Below are 19,813 nucleotides of genomic sequence, written 5' to 3' on the forward strand. Positions count from 1 at the left end.
TGTGTGTGTGCTCATGTCGCCCCACCTGATGAACGCATCGCTGTGGTTCTGCATCACTGCCGCCTGGTTCATGGCCCTCAGCCAGGTGTTCATGTCCTCCTGGGTGTCAGCGCTGAAGTAATACGTCCGCATCCCACTGTGCTCCGCCTGGGAGCCAATCACAGAGCTCTGCTTGTAAATGTACGACCGCATACCAGTGTGGCTAGCCTACGGGAAGAGAGAAAAGGGGGGGGTCAGCGTCAGGGTCGGAGCAAGGCCGAGAACTCAGCTGAGAGGCCGTTGCGTTAGACGAGCTGCAGCTTGGTTCAAAGAGACAGGGAGATGCCATGCCATCCGACGAGAGGAACATCAAGGGCCACATGAGCATCCACCAATACAGAGAGAGCCGGTGAAGAAAACCACACAATAGAAATACAGAGACAAAGAAATGCCAGCCACTTACGACCAACAAAGCCACAACGCTGGACCAATGACAGGAAAGATACGTTGGTACAATGGAGATTGGAAAAAATGAATGCGAGAAAAAAAAGAACGCCCAACCCCAAAGTGTCCTCACAAACCTGATTCTTCCTGCATGTACACCTAGAAACCAACTGAGGACATATACATGGGCTGTTAACGAGCATCAACAGATATATTTTAAATTATGCTCGATACACTTCCTACTACAATATGTCTCACAAAATAATGTAAAAACATGAATAACAATGGTGTGGAGGCAATTTACAGTACAAGGCTGATTAGCTCCCACACCCTGACAACGTAATTGTGCTCTGTGATTTACCGGGCCAGCCCGTGACAGGCATATTCAAACTTAGGATGGAGATTTCTTTGTATGCGCAGTAGGAAGGCTATTAGCTCGGTGATCTAACACGCTGTTGTTGTCAGGGTGTGACAGCCGAGAGCACATCTGCTCCAATTCATCATTGGAAAGGATTTAAAGACTCAGTGAGCAGAATATAAAAAAAGTGCCACACTGTAAAATGTGTGATGTTGCAGAGCGAGATGCATGCTCCATAATACTATAGGTTTATAGCCTGTAGTAGAATTTGTGTTATCTGGTCTTATAGGATGATGTTTAACTGCAGCATCTGCATCAATATTATTGAATGTTTTTTAATCAAATTTCTAATTTTAAACCAAGTCTGAAATCCCCTGTGAGACCTCACTTATCTGTTTTCAGGTAATTCTAACCTTAAGACGGCACCGATCAATACGTTGATTTTCACAACTGATTAAATAATGTGGTTTAATTTTAAGAAGTCGCTCTCATAGACAATCTCAGAAAATTTGTATTCGACTACATTCTACAGGGTTTTATAAACTCCACAAAGGAGGTGGTTTGTTTTCACTGCTGTCCATTTGTTATTTGGTTGGTTTGTTTGATGGTAAACAAGATAGCACAAAAACAACTGTAATGGTTTCCATATAACTTGGTGGAAGAACGAGAGATTCCATTCAATTTTGGTGTAAATCCAGGAATTTGTTTCCGTCTTAAACATTACTGGAGGTTCATTGATTTCTCAGGATATTGTTAATGGGGCTTCATTAATTATTATAAAAAAAAATCTGGCACATATAGAAAACTGATTGATGGGATAGTGTGTTCAATTTGGTGCTACATGAATTTAAGGGGAGTGTTGGGTCCTGACGGAGGTGTGCACTCTTCTGAGTGCCATTCTAGTTGTTTTGGTTTTCTGACCAGCAAACACTCAGAAGTTTCCAGTCAGGACGCTGTTATCAGCAAATTAATTGAGATAAACCCTACAGTACTTGACCTGCCAAGCTCCAAACCTTCAAGATAGTGACTAGAGCTGGTGATGGTGGTGGCCATTTCACACGATTACTTTATTCAGCATCCGTTTTCTCGGAAAAATTATTTCATACGTTAGCCAAAGCCCATGAGACGGAGTTCAAATTGTATTTAGTTTGTGTAGGTAGAGAGCAATACCAGCGATAACATAATTACTGCTCATAATTGTTTATTTTCATGCTGAAGTAAAATGAGAGCCGTTCTCCAAAATCAACAAGATTCTGCCTGCAGAGCATTTTGGTCTAGAGAGACCACTATAAATAGATAATTCTTGTGTTACATATTTCTTCCTCAAGGTCCAACATATTTACTGTTTGATAATTCATATACTCAGAAAATGCCTATCAATTAGCTGTGCAAAAAATAATATATATTACCTGATGCCAGTGAAATCATATTATGGCTTGGTAAGCACAGGGATGAGACAACACAGCATCAAAGTAAGAAATTCAGGGAAGAGTATGGAACTAAATGCTGTTTTCTATCCTTGATAAATATGCCCTTGCTGTAAAAGTAAGGTTGTTAGAAGCACGTTTTAAAGCCAGTTGCTCTCCACTGAACACAGCACCACTTTTGAAATGCCCTACTTTCCCCCTTTCTTCCCTCCTTCTTTCTGTCAGTGTTTCAGTGGCTGCAGGAGACGTACGAGAGAGCCAACTCAACAACAGATGCATGCAAATGAATAGTAATTAAACACAAAATCATCTCTACCCTAATTCATTCACTGAATAATGAATGTAGGATAATAAGTGTGTGAGTGTGTGTGTGGAGTTTTGCGTTTGAGATCCGCTGCGGCCGCAATGCGCTAATTTCTCTGTGATTTATTAATTTGGTTTATATTGTGATAAAATGAGTGTGACACCCCAGCGATTTGGCTTCTTGTCTGCAGTGAGATGATAATAAGAAACACACAACATCCATTTATGTCGTTTAATTTGCACACTGAACAAGTTTATGACATACAAACACAGACGTCTCTATCCTTGTTACTACAAACCAGCACAGGTACAGACACGCACACTAACAAACGTCCCTCCTCCAAAGAGCTCGACACATCCACCTCCCCTCTGGAAACCCTGCTGCTGAAACAACTCATATCAATGGCTGCCACTGAGACCTAATAAAATGACTTTAAAATCACAAGCTTGAAGATGTACTTCTCTGCTCTGATTCCATTTGGGAGTAGATTAAACTACTTGCTTCAATCAGGCCCCAATTGCTACAGATGTTCTGATACTAGCATTGAAAATGCCTCAGAAAATACCATGTTGGGCATCAGCGAGTACGTGAATCTATATACTGACACTATACCATGTCTCACCCAGATGAAACTGATAGTATCTTTTCAGGGAAATCACTTCTTCTTCGCTCCTCTGCCACTGGCAAGTACTGTTTGTCGACCGGTAAAGCAGAAGTGATTTGCAGTAGTTTAGCTTTGGCCAGCGCGGAAAACTTTGGAAACCACATTCGAACGACGTTATAAATTCAACAAAGATGGCCCCAAAGCACAAAACATAAACAACAAACTTGTGGAGTTCATTGTCCTGGACGACCAACCCCTGTTATTCTAATGCTTAATGAAACATTTATATCTTCGGTGCAGCTTGCATGGTCTTGAAGTTGGTGTTGCACTGCTGTTTCACTGTGAAAGATAGAGACTAGTGTATTTTTCTAAACTGTATTGCATGTTTGACCTCAATGATACACAGAGGAAAAACCCACAGATGTGAACAGATGTGAAAGTAAGCACCTGGCTCGGTCACTGTGGGGCACGGAGATGTGTTTAGGTAGATCAGAGGACAGGAAACAGGCAGGGAAAGTATTTAGCTCATCTTAAAAAACGAACGGTGGACGTGTCCGACAACGCCCTCAAAATCTCGGGGAGAAGAATATCGGCATCCTCAGGAAGCAGCTGTCAAAACAAGCCTGCTCACCACCAGCACTCTGACAGATGGCCTCTTATAGCCACAATGAGGCTGCCTGATGAGAGATGGAGTCAGATGTTCAGGCACGTGCAGAGATATTGGTCTGCATGTGCACCACACACACACACAGACACACACACTGAGTCCAGAGGCATAGACACACATTTCTGTGGTAATATGTCGAATAAACTGAATTCCGTCACTAATCTGAGTCACAGAATCTTTTACCCAAGCCTGAAACCCTAATTCCACATCCTACTCTCATGCTGACTTGCAGCGAGAAATTACTTCATTTTGCAAACAAGCCATGGATACACACTCATGCGACCTTCATCGCGCCACACAGACAATTGAAAGCCCTGTTATTTCAACGCCAAGTCACCAGCCTCGTATTTACCCTATTTTAGTTACATCAGAGTAAACAGACACGCACACAATGGTGACAAAATGCAACACACACCACCAGCGGTCTAAAATAACACTGGAAGTCTCTGCCTCTCTTTTAGCAGGAATGCTGAGAGGGTCGTTCAGGTCTGAGAGTGCATGGCCGACACACCTACGCTCTGAATCATGCACAGCCAGCCTTTGTTTCGTCTCTGTGGTGTTTACATGTGTGGGAGGTGGTGGCAGTCTTCAGGGTGTTTCTAATTATTGTTTGTTTTGTCCGCTATATTGTAAAATCATGCTTCAGGAAAAAAAAACACAATAAAGTCAAAATTTTCTTTCCTTCACCACAACTTGCCCTCTTCACTTTCTTCCCCTCCACCCCTTTTTTTTGTTATTCCTATCACTTCCTCTCTTTATTTGCCTTTTATTTTCCATCCCTAATCACTTCCTTCCATTTTCTGTTCTCTCTCCCCTTCAGTTTATTTCTACAACTAAAAAAATATCACTCACTTCTTGTACTGAGAAGGGTTGACAATAGTGCAAGCTCTTTTCCTGAGAACAGCCCCTGACACACACACACACACACACACACACACACACACACACACACACACACACACACACACACACACACGCATACACACACACACACACACTTTGTCACACAAACACACTATTTAAAGAGTCATTGTGCTCTTAGAGATAAGCCCCAGCAGCCAGAGCGCCACAAAGCTCCTGATAAGGTAAATTCTCCAAAACCTGCAACTAAATTTACAATGAAAACCACCAATATAAGACAAGAAAACCTTGCGGGCATTTCAGTTTGATATCCTGCCTGCTTTAGAGAAATATTCAGCATCATTACAGATTTCTTTATTCTTGCTGTATATAAGAAAATAAATCCCAATAGGAAGCTAGAATTTAAAAGGTTTCTCTACTTCTAAGTTCCTTAAAAGAGCAGCTGCTTCAGAAAGATTCAATATTCGAGTGACCATGGGGTTTTATGAGCTACATTCACAGTGAAAGATCTCCTACAGCTTTTCAACATTATTTTTCTGCTCCTCATTTCTGAGTTCTGAATAACAAAGTTTTTCTCCACGTCGTCGGAAACCTGCATGCTGATGTGACAGATGGGGGAGACGGCAAATAAAGGATAAACCCAAAAACCAGAGAGGCCAAAAAAAAAAACAATGATTCATATCGTGATAACAAGGATGGAAAGAGGGAGAGAGAGAGAGAAAGAGGGGGATAAAAGAAAAAAAGACAACAAAACAACACAACCACATCAGCCAAAATGACATGTTATTCTCAGGACATGCATCAAAAACCAAACAGAAATATACAAGGCAGGTGTATATTCTGTCATGTTTGGACCCAATAAAGCCACACCAACGGTAGACAACAAGGATATATAAGGTTTACATCTAAAGAGAGAGCACATGAGAGCGTAGAGTACCTATTTATGGGAGGACTGTCACTGGATGACACGACACACTCACAGCGAGGGAGGGAAGTCCCGGTCGAGCAGCCAACCAATGAGAACAAGAGAGGGGAGAGGATTCGGTGAATAGGGGACGGGGGGGGACTGGGTGGGAGGCTGTCGAAGCTCGGAGATTTGTAGGCTGGGGAGTTGTTTGGTTTGATAGTCAGGAGGTGCAGCATTCACACACTTTAACACCAGTCTAATACCCACCATCGGCCCACATCGGTGACTAATTGTTGACTTGCTGGTCTGGGGTCACTGAGCAGCACTTTAAATCCTAATAAAAGTTTATTTTCATATCACATGATATGAATAAATTACATTTAATGGATTAGGATTCAATACATCTTCCACTTTATGCCCCAAGTCCACTGGGCGATACCGACTTGTTCAGTTTGAAGTGAGAAAATGGAGGTGGGGAATTTTACATACATTGTAATATTCACACATGAAGACTTCTTATAAAGAACTTTAAGGAGTGAGAAGTAAGGGGATCTTGAGCGCTGCAAAAATTCAAAGGCAAAGCCAAAAAAACGATGTAGGTGGGACATAAAATGTTTGTTTAAAAGCACGAGTGAAGTTGAGGCCTAAAGTAAAGACTGTGGACATGTGTGCGCGGTATGCACACTAAGTCCGCCTCTTAACTTCACACGTTTCAGGCTCAACTCAGAGAGACCTGCGCCTGGGGGAATGGAAAGCCTTCATGCCATTCCAGAGGATATTGTCTGTCTCAATAAAGACACTGACAGACAGGCAGTAGTAATAGACATCACTACAACAGGTGGTGAGTGCTGAGGAGTGTGCAGAGCACGATTGTAGGAGAATATCTGATTTAACTGTCATTTTAAACTCATATTTCAGTTTTTATTTTAATATCCTCTTTGATTTTACCATGACAGCCTTATCATGAAACAATTATAATTATAAACTTGGGGTCATCAGGAATACAAAAACAAATATGTAATTGGACAAATAATTTTGACCTAAAGACATTTTCCTGCTTAGTGTCATTGCAGTGAGTCCCAGTTACAAAAAAGCTCCAAGACACAAGCGTGCAAAACTCCAGTTAAATAGACAAGCCTTAAACCATTCTTGGGTAAATATATACCATGTACCCAATGTATCAGTAACACTTCTTAGTCATTCAGGTCATGGTATCTTCAGGAGTTGTACATGTGTACATATTGTAGGTAATTAGACACAAGCAAGTCCAGTTGCCTGTGTAAACATGTACAATCCTGAAACGATTTCCCACTGGTGCCAGGCTCTTGGCCCTTCCGATATCTCTAGGGGAAATGGCAGCATGCCACTGAACCTGCTTGTCGTCATACAGCAGGTGCTACTGTAGCATTCTATGGTAAAGGCAGAGCCAGTCTTAGTTGGTGAGGAATGTATCCTACTTCTAATGAACTTCTCCGTCATTAATTGTACAAACCACTCTCATTAAAAGGGCTTCTAATAGCAGGAGAGGTATTCATTATTAGTGTGTGAGTGTCTGAAGTGGGAGTAAAACCTAACTGTGAGATTGTCAGTGAGCTATTTAGAATATTTTCCAAGTCTCCTCAAGCTGGAATTCTGTCAGTGATCATTGTCAACAGCATCAGGTCATCTCTGATGTGTGGCAAGTAGTTTTGCATGCATCAGTTTCACTTGTAGAAGAATCCAGTGCAACACATTTATGTTTTAATCACATTAACCTTAACAGAATTACTTTTGATCCCATTAAGTTAAAAAAAATATATATACATATTTATATATATATATATATATAGTCTTATTTCTAAAAAAAAATACATTAAACCCTTTAAAATTAAAACCCATACATTGGATTTCTCCTACATTTATTTGCTTCAGAAGGAATCATCCCTTGTGTTGGTGTTCTTTTTTTTTTTTTACATATATAATTCAAAACTACACCAAACCAATGAAAGAACATCAGAGAAAGCACTTTAAAAACATGAGACAACACAGAGAAGTCTGTGGAACAAAAAGAGGCGTACCTTAAAGGCATACTTGCGACTGATGTGGTCCTCGGGTCCCACGGATGAAATGACATAGCTGGGCAGAGGAATACTGCCTAAGACCAATTCCTCTCTGCTGTCTGGAGAGAGAGAAAGAGAGAGATGGTGGGAGGTGTAAGGGGGGAAAGGGAGGGAAAGAGTTGATTATCAGGGTGAGGAAGGTGAGAGAAGGAACAGATGAGATACGGAGGAAAGAAGGCAGTAAAGGGTTAAACATCACTCGTCACCCACTAATTTCATCACTGGCTGCCACCAGTATCATAACACTCACATGCTGTCATTCGCACCAGCGTGTTGTGCCAGGCAGTAAATGACCACTCAGGAATCTCAATGCCACAGAGCTGAAGCCTGCCTGCTCTGTCTGGCAGTCCGCCACCATTCCTCTGCGCGGTCCCATCCACTTCAAAAGCTGGAAAAACATTTGTTCTTCCATATTTGTACGGACCCTCAACTTTTACCTTAATGTCTTAACTCTAAAATAACCCTTTGAAGAAGAATGTTGTCACTTTCCACAAACGTCCTCACGCTCAAGGTCTAAAACTAAAATTGGTCTTTAGAAAGAGAGGAGCAACGTGCCATTACAGTAGGTCCTAGGTTAATTAAATCATGCGTCTATTTATAAAGATCTTCTGACTGTTTGTTTTCGTCTGAACATTGTGGCAGCTCTCTAGAATGTGCACGTGCATGTCTGTGTTTCTGTGAGCATGACGTTATACCTGCATCGTAAAATGTGGCACTGGTCTGAAATGTGTGTGTGACTGTGCGGCATCCGTGCCTGTATGTGTGCTCGGGTTAAGAGGTGATAAGGCGGCACTGTGGATAAAAGGGTCAAATGGTTAAAAATAATTCAAGGACCTTTAGAGGAGACATTCCCTAAATGGTGGGGCGAGACGTTGAGGCCGGTCTATCTGCTGAGCTCTGTGTGTCTCACTCACACATACACAAACACACAAACACTGAGCAGACCAGGCTGTGACAAGTGGAGTTAGATTAAATCCAAACAGCACAAGAATGGAAGAACCTGCCACTTAATCCAAACTCCTGTTTAGATGATCATCAGAACTCAGATCACAAGCATACATGAGAAACTCCTTTCTACTGTAATCTGTTCAATAGATCTCCTCTGCCAACCATGAAATGACAGCAGTCATCTTTAGGGGCAAAAGCTAGTCCATAAAATGTCCACTTTATGTTCTTTTTTATGATGAAGCATTTGACTTCAATGGCCGTTCCTACTTTTCTAAGCCAGACTAAACAAACGAAAAGCTTTTACAAATTGAAGAGCGAACAAGGAGAGAGACAGGCAAAACGCAGAGGAGGGACAACAAGCTGCTGCAGAGGTGTGAGTGTGACTTCTTGTTGAGCGAGACATGGGGAATATTGCCAGACTGTAAGGAAATACCCATTTTCAGCCAACTAATATTTCAGCCTTTTATTGGATTGGATATTAATGGATATTTCATGGGGTGTTGCAGATGCCCCATACGATTACATCGTAGCTAATGTCGCCGTGTTGCAGCTTCTGGCAGAGACAATCCGATAAATTCAAAGGAATTTATCATTCGATTACACACGCTCATTTATTAAGACAGGGTCCAGGTGGAAAAAAAGATACCCTAATTCCCCTTTCAGATCCTCACATTTGAGGAGAATATGTGGCAATTTGATCAAATGAAATACCTGCGACTTCAATGTCAGCCAACCAACAGTACACATTCAGCTCTTATTGATCAAATTCAATCAACTGTTCTTCCTGATACCCTTATTTTCATATTTTGTTCCTTACGTATGTTGTCTGACGAATGAAATAATGGATTTGGTTTAAAAAAATTAAATTACTATGTTTGTGATTAACGTTGATTCGAACACCAAATTTCAAAGGGAAAACAGAAAACATCAGAACATTGAAGGCAACGAAATAGCAAGAGGAGATCGGGTTGTTTGTGCAACAACATGACCTGACGAAGGGGGAGAAGTGGTGCTTCAAGACAGATTGAAAGTCCTCCTGTTGAGAGCAGAAACCTTTCAAATACAAGATAATAATAATCAGAGCATTCTGTCAAGGTGAGGAGGTTGACGAGTTTGTCCTAAAAGGTCCAGTTAGGAAGATGGATAAGAGAAAGAACAGGGAGGCAGGTCAACACAGTCAGAGAATGGAGAGGGATGCCGATGGATTGTGTGTGTGTGAGCATGTGAATCAGCTGTAACCCACTGAGAGGAAGATCCGATTGATGCCCACCCAGAATCAATAACAAACTCCTTGGTCAGCTCCAGTTTACTCTATCAAAACCGTTTTTCAAAACACTTAGACATATTTGCGTTCACTACAGACAAACATTTAAATTCAATTTGATTTGCATAGCCCCAAATTATGACACTTTGCATTTTAAGGTCAATATCTGAAAGTTTTAGAGGAACCCAACAATGAGCTGGTAGTGTACACTATATTTCGTTAAGGGGTCACTGAATAGCTTTGTTGATAGCTTTCAACACTTTTTCATGTGCAAGTGTGGTTGGCTCAGTTGTCATGGGGACGCTTGTGTTGTCCCCATTCAGGCTGGATTGATAGTCATGTGTAAGGGTGTCAGGGCGTATCTGTGCAGCTGTGGAGGATGCATCGCAGCTGGCATGCACTTCCTCGCCGATCTATGCTCACAGCTACATTATGTCCCGCTGCCTTCGGAGTTTGTGATGGTTCCACTTTCTCATGTTGCAACCACAACTGGCTGTGTGACCATGGCAACCGCACGCACCACAACCCCACAGTGAGGGAAACGATAAAGGAGCTGGTTTACACATCTTCACCAGCAGAGAACAAACAGATCAGAGAAACCGAGTTGGTGCAACATCCCCTTCAAAGTCGGATTATCAGCCCTGGGGGAATAAATAACATCCATGACACAAAACTATAGTAACATATATTTACCACATTCAGAAATCTGTCTGTCCAGAGGTATGTGGATTGCATATCTTGAGGAATGTTCATGTTATCAACTAAACACTTGGCATGTGGATTGTTTAGAGCCCACGGAAGTAAAGTGTGGAACACGTCATTATAAGTGACGTTGATCAGAACAACAGCATGTTTACTACACCTGGCACATTCACATTCACAGCAACAACATTTCAGGGTTCTGTGAACTGAGACTGGCTTCACTGAAATTTGAATAAACAGATAAACAGCTCTTTGTGCGGCAGCATTTTTAATTGCTCGAATAACAGCTTGTCTCCTACGCATGTAAGCAGTTGTATTATTGTACAATACAGAACTTAACTGCACAACAGCAGTTAGCAAAGACAACAGAGTCAAGTTTGAAATTGATTATCCATGTTACGTTTTACACTAGTAGCCGAGGTTAATGGCGTTATTTTCTTCCAGAAGGGGGTCATGTGATAGGAGGCTGACCAATCAGTGAAGGCTTCGTTACGAATCAAAAGACCCAATCAGCAAGTAGTCCTGAGTGTGTCATCTTTTCTAAACATCTTCGTTTCTACCTGCCTCTGAGTTTTAGCAAACCTAATCCAATTAGGCATGTTTAGAATAGGTACTGAACAAGTATAATATCAATAACCATTCCCTCTATTATATACAACAGTCTGCTCTATTAGCTATGTTATGAGATTATATTTAATGGATAGCAGTAACCTGTGGTATACAGGCTAGCTAAATCGGAGGTATCCAGGAACTGTGCAAGTTTCTGTAGTTGTCCCTTCTTTTCTCTGTGATTGCTGTTCTGTATCAAAGTGAATGAAAACATGTGTATAATGGGAATACAAGGGAAAAAACTCCTATTCAGGGATTACTAAATCAGAATTTACCTGGATGTAATGGGATGTGATCCAGCGGCTGAGGGAAACTTCATGCACTGATGAAGACATGATGTAGAAAGACCCAGAAAAGGCTAAAAGGTCGGCCCCTTATTTAAGAGTTTATTCAGTTCTAATGTCAAAATGGACTTTACTGCTCATATCTTGAACTGTATTATATTTTAAAGGCGAGTCTGTCATTTTGTCTTTGCCTAAATGAATAGTTGTGGGGAGGTCAGAGAAGAGAGAAAAATAAACAGACAGGCGGTGTAGGTCAAAGTGACTGAGAATATAAATCATTTCCTCCCACATGTTAGGTCCAGACAATATTAGGAAAAGAAAACCTTTGACTCACCTTTGTAATAGAACAGACAGAAATCTGCCAAGACGAACCACTTCCTCTTCCAAAGACGCATCCCAGAGCTGTCCTGCAGAGAGAGAGAGAGGGGGGGGGGGTGAAAAGTGTAAGTAATGAATGAATGAATAATGAGATGGAAAGTAGCCCAGATTGGCGAGATAACGAGCAAAGACGAGACAGAAATCATGCACAGGAAAAGAGAGGGAATAATGAGAATGATGAAGAGAGAGTTTGGAGAATAAAGAGACAGAAAGGGGTTAGCGAGGACCACAGTGAGCCAACAGGGGTAATGAGAGCAAAAGTGAGGTGACCAGGGATAAAGAGGGTGAACAGGAAAGAGATCAGGGATGGGGAGGGATCATTTGTCCTCGTTCTGTGGCTCGCTGGGCCTGACTCGGCTGCTTTACTGCCTGCTTGGTCTTTAATGTTCTCTGGCTCATAATGGTGGCGTCAGAGGAGCAGAGGAGATACAGACGGGATGAAATCACCTCAAACACAGATCTGAACTCGCTCTTTGGCTCGAGATGTATGTAGCTACAACCCTGCTACCCAGTGTGTTTGTGTGGGGATGAGAGAGAGCAAATGGCTTTTCATCCTGTTGGTGTGCACATGTATGTGTTCAACTGTTTGTGATCATTTGTGTACACACATATGCTTATGTCCACTAAAAGTTGTGCCTAAATTGTGTGTGTGTGTCTTTTTGTTACCTCTTTGATCTTGTAAGGTGCAGTTATAATAATAATAATAATAAATAAAACAAAGCATCTTTCATACATAAAATGCACCTCAAAGTGCTTTAAAAAGACATGAAATAAGATGGATCAATAAGAAACCGTTAGCTATGAAACAAAGACTTAGGATTTAAAAAAAAAAAAACATAAAACTAGCAAAAGGTACAAAAGTAGTATTAAGTATTAAAATATTTGACCTCAGTAGAACATGGCCCAGTCCTAATTAGTTTCTGAGGTCCTGGTTAAGGTTAAATGTAAGATATGAATTGCAGTTATGTTAAGATTTGGGTTAGGCAGGAATAGCCGCACAAACCTGTGTGTGTGTGTTTGTGTGTTTGCCTCACCATGTGGTCATTAAAATACAACAGAAACATCATTATTTGTCTAGTTATGGAGGCCAGGCGCTTTCCAGGGGTACGATGCCAACAAAAGATATTTTGAGTATGACTTAAAATAAACTCACAGATTCCAGTAATAGCCTGTTTGTGATCAACAGCAGGTGCTCTATACTGCCAGAGCACAAATAAATAAATAAATAAATGAATGAATGTAGCCTGAAAAAACTAAACAAGGCCATTGGAGGAAATGTTGCTAGGACTCATCTTGTGCTGGTGCTGGGTAGGAGGCAAACAAACAGGCCTGACTGTCGGTCACTAATGTCCAGAGGAAGGTACCTGTTCAATCCCCTGACATTGTATGGTATTAATTCCATAACATGTTATTAATGACAGATTTTTTTGCCACATGAATAAATAATTCATTATATGAATGACTCGATTAGCTAGTGCACTGAAAACATTCTTATACTCTTTTCACTGATCCCAGCTCCATTCCTCATGTGTTAAATCATTCCGGTGCACTGAATACAGTGTTTATTGATTAACTGGTTTAACAAAACACACTGGAAGATGTCAGCCTTCGACTTTTGAAGGTTATGACGGGGATTTTTACCATCTGGCATATCAAAGAACACATTATGTATATATTTAGTCAGTATCAATCATCACCATTTATAGCACGAAAAGATAAATAGTTCTGTCAGAAAAGGTTTTATCTCGAAAAAGACACTGAATCTCTGCACCAGTATTTTAAGATTACACATGTGTTGCAATATTGATATATATATATATATATATATATATATGTGAGATTAAATATAATCTGAAGGTGAAAATTATATTTTAAAGTTTTGCCCAATCAATAAAAAAAGCTCTTTAAACACCATGATGCATGTTAGTTGTTTTAGTGTATTTTTGCCCAGGATTCCCTGTTAAGTAGTATTAATAATGAGTGGATTATTCGGGTCATATTAAATGAAGTAAAAAGATAAGTAAATATTTGCATAATGCATTTACAAGACAATACCTTGAGTTTTCCTATCATTCCATCCATACAATAACGATGCCTGTTAGTGTGTCATGGGGGCTAGAGCCAATGCTTTCCTACCATTTTCATTCTCAACCCTTCATCTATTATGTTAATACTGTTGCATATCTGTCTATACTATGATGTTTGTGCAGATTTTCGTTTTTGTCTTTGAGACATTATGCTAGCCAGGAGTCAGTTCAGCTATGACCTGCTAACACACCACACGTCTACAAGCTGTCGATTCCCTGTTGAAACACTAAATTTGATTATGTTTGTGACCGTTTTTTGAGAAATTAAAAATTATAGTTTTTGCATGAGCAATCTTAATTTTTGGAATATGGTTAAGACACAGGAGCGTGTTGCTTGTGTGTGTGCATCCTCACCTGTTTGTACAACCATCCTCGGACCACCGCAGGTACATTGGGATTCCTCTTAATGGCCTGATCTCTCTTCCCAAAGCTATGCACCTTGCCACTGGACCGGGAGCCCTGCACACACAAACAGAGAGAGGGTTTTCATGGGATGTAAGAAGACACAATCAAAGGCCACAGTAATGACTGTGAGTAGCACATAAAGTTGTAGATCTCTTGGCTTAGATCACTTACTTTCAATGTACTCTCTTTTTTTCTCGGCGCCAGTTGCTACATAAATACAGACATTATTGGAGGACAGTCAATGTTCCACTTGACCTTAGTGACAATGTCAGCCATTACCGCTATGAGACTGTTACAGCTTCTACATGTAGGATTTAAGAAAAGTGGCCTTGTGACCTTTAGATCGCTGGTTCAACTCCTGCTGAAGAACTTAGGCTGGGAATCTGAACTGCTTCCAGCAAAGGCAGTAACTCAGGCTTCACTTTCAGCAGTAAGACACTTATTTATTTACCTACTTATCCTGGATCACAGGGATCCATCCCAGCTCACACTGGGTGAGAGCAGGGCTGGTTACTCTTATTGAAAGCTCCTTGTCTTGTCATGGTTGGTCTGACTCTTGTTCAGAGTCACCCTGTTCTGTGTCATATTCTTTCACTTCATGCTAATTTCTTGACTGCATCCATGTTGTGTGGAAGAACGCACTGTCTAAATGACAAATTATATTGCTGTAAAGAGTTAGATTGTGGCACAATTAAATAAACGATAGAGCATATATGGAAGGATAGACACTTTTGAGCAATTACATATTTATTTTATCTACCAGCTCTGACCTCTGCTGATAGATGTTGAATTTAACCACTTTTCATCTGGCACCAATGATACAATGGAAAACTAACCTGGAAATGGAATATTTTATTTTGTACAACATATGTATTAACCTTTACTCTCCCCTGACTAAGGACAACCAGATTCCTGGCCCATCTCCTATGATAGTCACTATTGCAGCTTTTTTTTTATCGACACGGACAATAATTTTTCTGGATAACTCGAATAATTAATTCCATAAAGAAAATGTAGAAAAAGGACCAGTAAGTGTTGACTAAATCATTACAAAAAAGGAAAATTACAATGTTAGAAGCCACCTGAGCATCTTAAGTTAACCTGTCCAGCTAGGGTCTATTAATAGAGTTTAAATGTCTGATTGCATTTCCTGCTGTTCTCTATTTAACTATAATGATGTCAAATGTATTTACAACATCTGAGGAAATGACAGTGATTCACTCAGCAAGCCATGACATTCTTGCTTTATTATTGTGTTAGTGTGTGTGTGGCTGCTCTACAGAGCTGGCAAACGTACTTATATGCACGGTTCACATATTCATGAAATCACATTATACCATTGCATATGCGGAAACCTCGGAAGAATGACTACTCCCCCTGGCACTGCCCACACCCACACACACACACACACGCACACACCAGCCCTGCCCCAACCCTGACACTGTTATTATAATAAAAGATTTGGTGTGACGGCTGCATGATTGTGTGTGTGTGTGTGTGTGTGTGTGTGTGTGTGTGTGTGTGTGTGTGTGTGTGTGTGTGTGTGTGTGTGTGTGTGTGTGTGTGTGTGTGTGTGTGTGTGTGTGTGTGTGTGTGTGTGTGTGTATGGCAGCAGCACTGGGAGGCAATCACAGCTGGAAAACAGCAAACACACTCATTAATTAGAGGAAAGCTGGTTGGCGAAGCATGATTCAAAGACAGAGCAGCTCCCATCCTGTCACATTGAAGTCCCTTAACTGTAAAAATACCAAACGTGTTTGTCCATGCATTGTTATAGGTTTGTCTTTCCCTGTACATCAGTGTCTGCAAATATTCTGTGTGCGAGCATGTATCTGTGTGTGTGTGATGCAGTGGTCTATTTTTAGGTCGAAGGTAATTTTGCAGAACAGGCTCTGGTCCCTGTTGCAAAGTAGCCCTCTGTCTTGTAGGTGAGACACACTGTTACTTAAAAGGCACACGATGAGACAACCTAAAAGCCTAGAGAGGCAAGTCTGACACCTGTGGGTTGCCGGTTCAAGTCCCCTGACAGACAAGAATGATCTGGGACGGTAAGGTAATTAAACAGGAGTAGTGCTTTCCCCTCCCTCTTAAATCCATTTGTCATTGCACAAGACACCTAATCCCAATCTGTTCAAGTGGATCTGATCAGTGGCTTAACATGGCGGCTCAGTCAATCTGGATTACTTCGATCGACATTATGATTTGATGACTGGTAAAGTCATCTATGAAAAAAAAATCCATCCATCCATCAATATATTCCATCCATTATCTATACCTTACTTTGCTTATCCTCTTAAGGTCAAGGTCATGGAGCCGATGCCAGCTGACATTGGGGCAGCTTGGACAGGTTGCAGGGGCAACATACAGAGAGAAACAACCATTCACACAGAGTAAACCCACACAGACACAAGGAGAACATGCAAACTCAACACCTTGAGACCCTGCCCCAACCGGAATTCAAATCAGGATCCTTTTAGCTGTAAAGCAATGAATGGAGGAAAAAGAACAAACACTATCTAATTCAAGTTTTAAGCTTCTTAATGATTTAAATATGGCACCTATGTTTGTTTTAACTATTGATTTAAGTCAGGCTTTTGGACATTATGACATCGGGAGCATTGTGTTAAATTTCGGGTGTTTCAAAATTCCTATAAACAGAAAGGAAATACATCTAATTTAGGCTCTTGGAAATTTGTGATGATTAAATACAGATTAATTAGTGATAAAAATTACTTGAGGATGTGGTATATTTCCCATGATAAATTAGATTAAGTAGATGCTGAGATATTTCAATGTTTGATCTGCTGGTGATCGTCAGAGGATGACAAAGTCATTAGGATTCACCCTCAAGGGCACCATGGATATCCATCTATCCATCTACATCTATACTGCCGATCCTGCAGGGGTCACAGGAGATCTGGAGCCAATCCTAACTGATATCGGACGAGAGGCGGGTTACATCCTGGTCAGGTCACCAGCCTATATCGACTAAATTTACTGCAAAGTCTCCCGTTAGGACCCTAGCCAGGCGGCTCGCGTGTCTTAAAAATGACGTTAATCAGGACTTTCAAGGTTGGGGTCAGGATACACAGTGATATCCTGAAGAAGGGGACTTTTAAATGTGAGCTGCTAAGCATAAAGTCTCATTTTTTTCACTTACCTGTATTCATCTGTGTGACTCTAAGTCTTGTATGGTCAACAGACCGAAACAAAATCCAAAACCAAAAAAATTGCGTGAGGATCACTGATAAAGAAATGTGTGTTGATCAAACAGAAGCAAATCACAGCATTACTGTGTTACTTTTATATTTTTTTTACTTTCTCACTTTTTCCAATCCTATAATCTATGACTGAGCAACGAAACATTGTGTGATTATTTACTATAATTAAATGTCTTAGTTTTAATGCTCAAAGTCTTAGTCGCACTCAATGTTAAGGAGCCAATAAAACTAGCATTTTTAAATACTGAGGCAGGGAACTGATGAGGAACATGAATTCATAACAACAGACTGGGACCCAGAGGGATCATCTAAATGACTCTGACTTTGATAATTCCCAAGGAAGTTGTGCAGACTTATCAACACAACATGACTAAATATGCAGACAGACACAGAAACAGAGAACAGAATTGCTCAAAGGAGAAGTTTGACACACAACTCGTGGGGGAAATGGGTTGATTTCTGTCCTGGCGTTGTCTCTGATGTTGGCGGAATGAATGCGACTTGCTCAAAAAGTAGGCATATTTCTTGATGGCAGGGGACGCAAATGACTCATCTCTCCCGCCCTGAGACGGAATTCTTTTTGTTAAGGGTTTCGTTTGTCAGAATGAGGCTTCTGCTCTTTGATGGCAGGGGTGATGAGCCAGAGCACCTGGGAGGGCTGCAGGCCAAGAAAACACGGGGGCGTGGAAATGGCAATGGGCCATTGTGATAGATGCCCTGTCATCTCTGTACCGCACCCGATGACACGTGTTCAATCTCAGTCCCGTGGCACCTGTTGATGGGGCAGGATGAGATTTCACGCCACTGTGGAGCTGGGTATGTGCATGTGTGCGAGTGAGTTAAAAGGAGCGTGGGATTCAGACTGAAAGAAAAAAACGTGTCAGGGAGCAAGAGTGAGCCAAAGATAATGGACAAACAAAATAGGATTTGAGCTTTTTCAGTTCCTGTCAGGAACTATTGCAAAAACCCAGATTGCAGTAACTACATGAGATTGGTCCCATTTTTTCTTATTATGATCATTATTACTTTTATTAACCTCTACAACAACCAGACTCAGTGTGTGCGGCCATTTGTAAAAATTCTAACTGTGCCTTGTTTTATTGTTGCTGTCACTATCAGTGGGTTATATTCAAAATAAGAGAGGATGCAGTGATTTGAACCAAATCGGCCTAATTTCAGAATCCAAAATTAAAACCTGCAAATGTGGTTGAAGAATCCCCAAAATCCGGAAATACAGACGGATAAATCACCAGAGAAGAAGCAACTGATAAAGTTTCACTAAATTAAATGTCTAAACCACTGGTGCCTTTTATGAAAAAAAAAGTTCCCCTCTGTACCACTTCCTGTCTGACACTGAAGGCCAATTTATGCTTCTACGTCTTTTCTATTACGGACAGATAAGACCGCCCTATCCGTCGTGGAACGCCCTCGGAGAGCGCCTCGGAGAGCTTTTCGTACACCTCAGATTTTTCTAACTGTCCGTGTTTATGTCGGAGAGCCCATGGACAGACCTTGGCTGTGATTGGTCCGCGAACAACATAATTTCCCTACGACGTCATTTCTGGATTTCACATTTCCGGACCTTAAACGTCCTGCTTGACAATAAACCCAAACACAACTACGATTCTACGATAAATGTGACGTGTGTGTTAAGCCAGCGGAGTTGTCCGGCTGACGGTGGCTCGTTAGAGTACTGACGGCATGCGTGCACGGTCACATACGGTTATAACGAGCTTTCAAAACGGCGCTAGCGGGCTAGTCTAGCAGGCTAGCCACCATGCTAACTGCGGTGGTAACAGAGCAAAAACCCGCCGTCACGACTTTAATTCCACTTCTATCATGACACTGTTTCTATAATACCGCCAGGTTAGAAGCAAACACTGGATAGTAGTAGTTAGTGTCGGGAGTCCCTGCTGACTGTGTGTGGAAGCTGGGAGGGGAGCTAGCTTCAAGCTACACGGAGCTTCAAGCTGTGGAATCAGCAACACAATCAGCAACTGCACTAAGAAACGATTACATCAGCATTTTGACCTGCTGGGTGTCACTTTATTTAGTTCTGTTAGTTGCCATGGTTCAGTGTGTGGGAGGCAAGCTAACAGAGGTAAACAGACACACGTGGACTTCTTCTTCCCAAATGGGGTAGGCTTCTCTGAGCTCGTCTTCCGTTGCGCCACCTATGGGTTTGGCGGTGAATTTTTTTCGACGTACAGTGGTAGGAGAGCTAAAAATCAAAAAGATTCTTCGCCCACCGTGGAGCCATTTCCG

The 19,813-nt window shown here is 41.3% G+C and overlaps 1 protein-coding gene across 3 annotated transcripts in view; it reads right to left on the reverse strand.

The window, feature by feature from the left end:
- Window positions 1–19,813, reverse strand: part of plekha7a (pleckstrin homology domain containing, family A member 7a) — a 140,474-nt gene that overhangs the window by 23,562 nt on the left and 97,099 nt on the right. For all 3 annotated transcript variants that reach the window (XM_061076964.1, XM_061076965.1, XM_061076966.1), the window contains 4 exons: window positions 14,277–14,381; window positions 11,792–11,864; window positions 7,609–7,709; window positions 26–207 (listed from right to left, as the gene is read on the reverse strand). In XM_061076964.1, the coding sequence (XP_060932947.1) occupies window positions 26–207; window positions 7,609–7,709; window positions 11,792–11,864; window positions 14,277–14,381 (461 nt within the window). The remainder of the gene's footprint in view (window positions 1–25; window positions 208–7,608; window positions 7,710–11,791; window positions 11,865–14,276; window positions 14,382–19,813) is intronic.

This window comes from Limanda limanda, chromosome 8 (assembly GCF_963576545.1).
Source record: "Limanda limanda chromosome 8, fLimLim1.1, whole genome shotgun sequence".
Classification (NCBI taxonomy): domain Eukaryota; kingdom Metazoa; phylum Chordata; class Actinopteri; order Pleuronectiformes; family Pleuronectidae; genus Limanda; species Limanda limanda.